At 53.1% G+C, this 5,199-nt stretch overlaps 1 protein-coding gene across 1 annotated transcript; it reads right to left on the bottom strand.

Annotated features, from left to right (window-relative positions):
* Window positions 1-215: 215 nt before the first annotated feature.
* Window positions 216-1,457, bottom strand: LOC311429610 (olfactory receptor 14C36-like). The gene has a single exon (XM_084540708.1). The coding sequence runs from the start codon at window positions 1,342-1,344 to the stop codon at window positions 385-387; it is 960 nt and encodes a 319-aa protein (XP_084396834.1). The 5' UTR covers window positions 1,345-1,457; the 3' UTR covers window positions 216-384.
* Window positions 1,458-5,199: the final 3,742 nt, after the last annotated feature.

Genomic DNA, 5,199 nt, shown 5'->3' with positions numbered 1-5,199 from the left:
CTTCTACCTGTATCTTCAAAAAAACAATAAAAAAAAAGGAGCCCTTTCCACTCTGTTTTCTTCGGCTACTCCTTTGAGGAGGGGGTGAAAGTGTGATGAGTGTGATGTGCTGGAGCTCAGCTGCCCATTGGTGTGAAACCACCACACTGCTCAGCCATGTTATTGGCATCAGCTTTGAAAGAAGAAGCAGGATTTCAGGCAGTCTGTTGGGGAGATCCTTTTTTATTAAGCAGATGATAAGAGAGAGTACTGAAAAAGCAGTTTCATTCCTCAACGTACAGTAGATATACACATTAAAAAAAAAAAAATCTAATAAACTAATGAATGGGAATGACAACAAAGATAAATGTTACAATAATGATCATGAAACAAGTACCCAGGAAGTCATTTGTGGAGAAAAAGCAGTAATTTATCACTTTTCAGAAACATCACTGAAATCATATTCCTAATGGCACACTTGAGCTCCTGGTTCCTCATGCTGTAGATGAGGGGGTTCACTGCTGGAGGCATCACTGAGTACAGAAATGACACCATCAGGTCCTGGGCTGGGAAGGAGATTGAGAAGGGCTTCATGTAGGCAAAAAGTCCAGTGATGACAAACAGGGAGACCACAACCAGGTGAGGGAGGCACGTGGAGAAGGCTTTGTGCCGGCCCTGCTCTGAGGGCATCCTCAGCACGGCCCTGAAGACCTGCACATAGGAAAAAAGAATGAAAAAAAAGCACATGGATGCTAAAGGGACACCAATCATAAGTACCCAAACATGCCTGAGGTAGGACTGTGAGCAGGAGAGCTTGAGGATCGGGGGGACTTCACAGAAGAACTGGTCCACAGCATTTCCTCTGCAGATGGGCAGGGAAAATGTATTGGCAGTGTGCAGCAGAGCATAGAGAGCCCCACTGCCCCAGGCAGCTGCTGCCATCTGGGCACAAGCTCTGCTGCCCAGGAGGGTCCCGTAGTGCAGGGGCTTGCAGATGGCAACGTAGCGGTCATAGGACATGATGGTGAGAAGAAAAAACTCTGCTGATATCAAGAAAAGAAACAGAAAGACCTGTGCAACACATCCTGAGTAGGAAATGGCCCTGGTGTCCCAGAGGGAATTGGCCATGGCTTTGGGGACAGTGGTGGAGATGCAGCCCAGGTCGAGGAGGGCGAGGTTGAGGAGGAAGAAGTACATGGGGGTGTGGAGGCGGTGGTCACAGGCTATGGTGGTGAGGATGAGGCCGTTGCCCAGGAGGGCAGCCAGGTAGATGCCCAGGAAGAGCGCGAAGTGCAGGAGCTGCAGCTCCCGTGTGTCTGCAAATGTCAGGAGGAGGAACTCGGTGATGGAGCTGCTGTTGGACATCTGATCCTCCTGGACAAAGGGGAACAATCCCAGGAAAATAAAAGACAATGATAATTAGGAAAGACATCTTTGATAAAAACCTGCTCCACTTCTCTCTGAAACCCCGCACAGTGATTTTCCTCTTTCTGAGACCTTTTTTCTGCTCCCTTGCTTGAGCTCCGGTTGGTCCAGTCTGTCCATCTACCCTCGTCTCAGCCAGAGTCCTTGAGGGCTCAGTCCACTGGCCCACGGAGAGGTGCCCAATTACTGTGGCTTCAGGAACTGCCTGTAAGACGATTCAGATTTTTCCTGCCCCATAAACTGCACTGCCCTGAGCACCACAGGTTTTAAGGGGAACTTTGGGCACCTTCCTCCTATGGACACATCTGTGAGGTGGAAGTCAGTGCTTGAGCTGCAGCTGAAAGCCAGAGCTGCAGCAAGCCATAAAAGAAGAACAGCAACAGCAGATGAAGGAACTTAGAGAAACAGCCCAGGGCTTCTGCCAGGGGAGGCAAGGCCAGGGAGGGACTGAAAGGAAGTCAGGAGTCAGCTCTGCCGGAGGTTCCACTCATGAGGTTATGAGACATCCTGACTCCTGTGGGCTTGAGGTCAGAAAAGGAGGTACCAGACTATGTTCCCACAGTGCTGCCATTCCCTGCCCATGGCTCTGCTGCCTGCAGCTGGCCCTGCCTGCAGCTGGGTCTCTGTCCCCACGCCTCCTGCCTGCAGCTCACAGCCCCCATCCCACCCCATCAGAGCTGGGTGCTCAGCTCTGCCCTGCAGACACCTCCTGGCAGCAGGGCTCTGCCCAGGGGCAGCTCGCTGGGGGCACGTCCTAGAGCCCATCTCACACCGACCCTGCTGACACTGTGCAAGGGGTGGTGGAGCTTTCTATGGGCTGAGGGGCAGGAAAGGGACTTGCTGGGGGTCCTTGTAACCTTCCTTCTTCTGTCGAGTAAGTCTCAGTCTCTTCTTGGAAATAACAGCTTCTATTTCTATTCCCAGTGAGCTAAAAGAAGAGAAAACTGAAAGCAGAGGCTAAGGAAATATGTGAGTTCCCTTTGAAATTCGCCCTGGGCAGCTCCCCGGGCAGGCTGAGTGCTGAGCCTGGCAGGCGGCAGAGGCCCTGCCCCGCCACACAGCCCCTGGGGCACAGCAGGGACCCTGCTCTGCACCACAGCCCTGGACACCCCTGCCTGCACCCCCGGCTTCTCCTGCCTCCAGCCAGAGACTTACCGGGTGCAGGGCTGCAAAGTCTTCTCCCGCAGGGAGCTCTGGGCATCCTGCCACTGCTGCCTGCCTTTAAGCACTGTGTCTCTGCAGGCAGTGCCCCCAGCCCTGCTGCGCTGTGCAGAGGAGCTGCTCCTGGGCAGAGCTGTCTCTCTGCAGCGCTGCCCGCTTGCCAGGAGCTCCCCTTGGGCCCAGGAGCCCGGCCCAGCTCAGCAGCAGAGGCCCAGCCCAAGGCCTCCCTTGCTCTGCCCCCCACCAGGCTCCCTGCACGTGGCCCTGGGGCTGCAGGGGAACCTGCTGGCAAACAGCCTGAAGGGATCCCTGGGCTTCCCTCCCTCCCCTGGCACACACACTTCTTGACAGCAGGATCATTTCTCCTAGCACAAAAAACAATTATCTGTACCAATCACCTTTTCTCACATCAGCTGATGGCGGGACACCCAGATAAGGTCATAGAAGTAGCTCCTTTAACCCCCTGCTTAAGGAAAGGATTCAGCAGAGTCAGTTAAAACATCTCATGCTGGGTTTTTGTCCTGGGGCTGGAATGGGTCTCAGATCCCTCCCATGCCTGCCAAGGACCCACAGGACCTAGGGTTTCTCTGCATTCAATTTAGGTGTGCATAACATGGGCAGCTGCAGGTGGGCATCTTGTCTCAGCCCCAGGAGTTGGAGAATATCAGGGGGTTGCAAACACCTGGTGACATGTCAGGGGGCAGCGGTACGTGCAGGCATCTGCAAGCTCTAATGGAGGAACCCTGAGGGACAGGGCAGCACCTGGGGGCATCCCCTTGGAGGCTGGTGAGGAATGCCTTTGGCCAGCTGGAATGACAGCAAATGCACCCATTTAGGACAACTAAACCTGTCCCTCCTCAGTAGGCTCAGGGCAGCCTGTAGAGGCATCCACCTGACCCAATGGAGAACTGTGCCACAGGGAGAGCTGAGTCTCTCTCTCCCTCTTCTCCCTCTAGTTTTCCCTCTATCTCCAGGGACTGTAACAGCACTTGTCTCATGGACATCCCTACAGTATCTAATGAAATTTGGGGCAGCTGCTCCATTTAAAGCCACTTCCAGGCCTGCAGTGCTACCTGAGATGCCAACGCTGCCCAGCACCACTGGAGCATGCAGCTGACATGGGCAGCACAGGACCCCCAGGACAGCTCTGGCCATTCACAGCTGGTACTTAACGGGCACCCCTGAGGGCATCTCTGACAGACCTGGTGCTTATGAGCAAGTGACCTCTTCCCAGGGCTGCAGCGAGCCAAGGTCTGTCCTTCCTGTATCCAGCAGAGGCAGGCAGTGCATGGATATGAGGCACGTCACACTGGGGTTTCCACTTGTGTCCTTTGGTTTGCAAACACTGCTGCTGCTTCTTATCATAGAATCATAGAATATCCTGAGTTGGAAGGGACCCTTAAGGATCATCAAGTCCAACTCTTGACACCGCACAGGTCTACCCAAAAGTTCAGACCATGTGACTAAGTGCACAGTCCAATCTCTTCTTAAATTCAGACAGGCTCGGTGCAGTGACCACTTCCCTGGGGAGCCTGTTCCAGTGTGCAACCACCCTCTCTGTGAAGAACCCCCTCCTGACGTCAAGCCTAAATTTCCCCTGCCTCAGCTTAACCCCGTTCCCGCGGGTCCTGTCACTAGTGTTAATGGAGAAAAGGTCTCCTGCCTCTCGACACCCCCTTACCCCCTTATCCCCATCCCTTACTCAGTCAAGACACAGCCCAGTGATTTTTTTCTGTGTTCCTGTATCACAGGATGCCCATAGCCAAGGACATTTTCAGCAGCCCCTTCTCCTGCCTGGAGATCAGCCCCAGCTCCAGCACGGGCCCTCAGGGCTGCACCAACACCACAAAGGCCCTCTGCTGTCAGAGCAGCACAGCCCAGGCCTGTTTCCTTCTGGCCTCAGGAACACCAGGCCTTGCCAGTCTTGGGACCCCTTAAGTCATCCTTATGTGCCCATCTACCATCCACGGTAGCATATCTGCTGTGAAGGAAAGCCTCTTCATGCCCAGGCTCTTGGCACAAGCTCCAGCTTCTCTCCAGCTCCAGTGTGCCCATTTCCAGCGACTTTCTGGACGAGCTTCTCTGAGCAGTTTGCTGAATCTGGCCGAACCTGTCTTCGTGAGGCAATCAAAGTGCCTGTTCCTGTCCTGGTCTCCATTCTGCCAGCCTGTTCCTCTTCGCTTCTTTTTCCTGCTTCTTTATTGATGTAACTTCATCATGTTACCTTTTTTTTTTTTTTATCTTGAGGGCAGGCTCCCCTCTTATACCCTTGTCTCCACAGCATTTCTTTTCAACACAACTTTTCATTGGTCAAACAATTTTGAATGTAGCAACAACAGCAAACACCCAGAAACTTCCATGCCTTAACAGCTGGAGAACAAGAAAACAGCTGGAGAACAAGAAACCGGAGACTGCCTGGAGTCTCCTGAAGCACCCATCTTTGTTCCCTCTAAACTCTTTTATATTCCTGATGGCCTCGTCGTTAAGAGTCTAATGTTATCTCAACCACGGGGCTTTCCAACCCCCATGGCCACATTCCCAAATCTCGCCCTTCTTTATTAACATCAACCATTTTCTCAACACGAATTACCACTCCCCAATCTACTTGTACCCCACTTGCTGAGCTGAAGTCTG

Source organism: Aythya ferina (assembly GCF_964211825.1).
Source record: "Aythya ferina genome assembly, contig: HAP1_SCAFFOLD_1428, whole genome shotgun sequence".
NCBI lineage: Eukaryota > Metazoa > Chordata > Aves > Anseriformes > Anatidae > Aythya > Aythya ferina.
The sequence above is the reverse complement of the archived record's forward strand: the minus strand, read 5'-3'. Positions and strand labels throughout refer to the sequence as shown.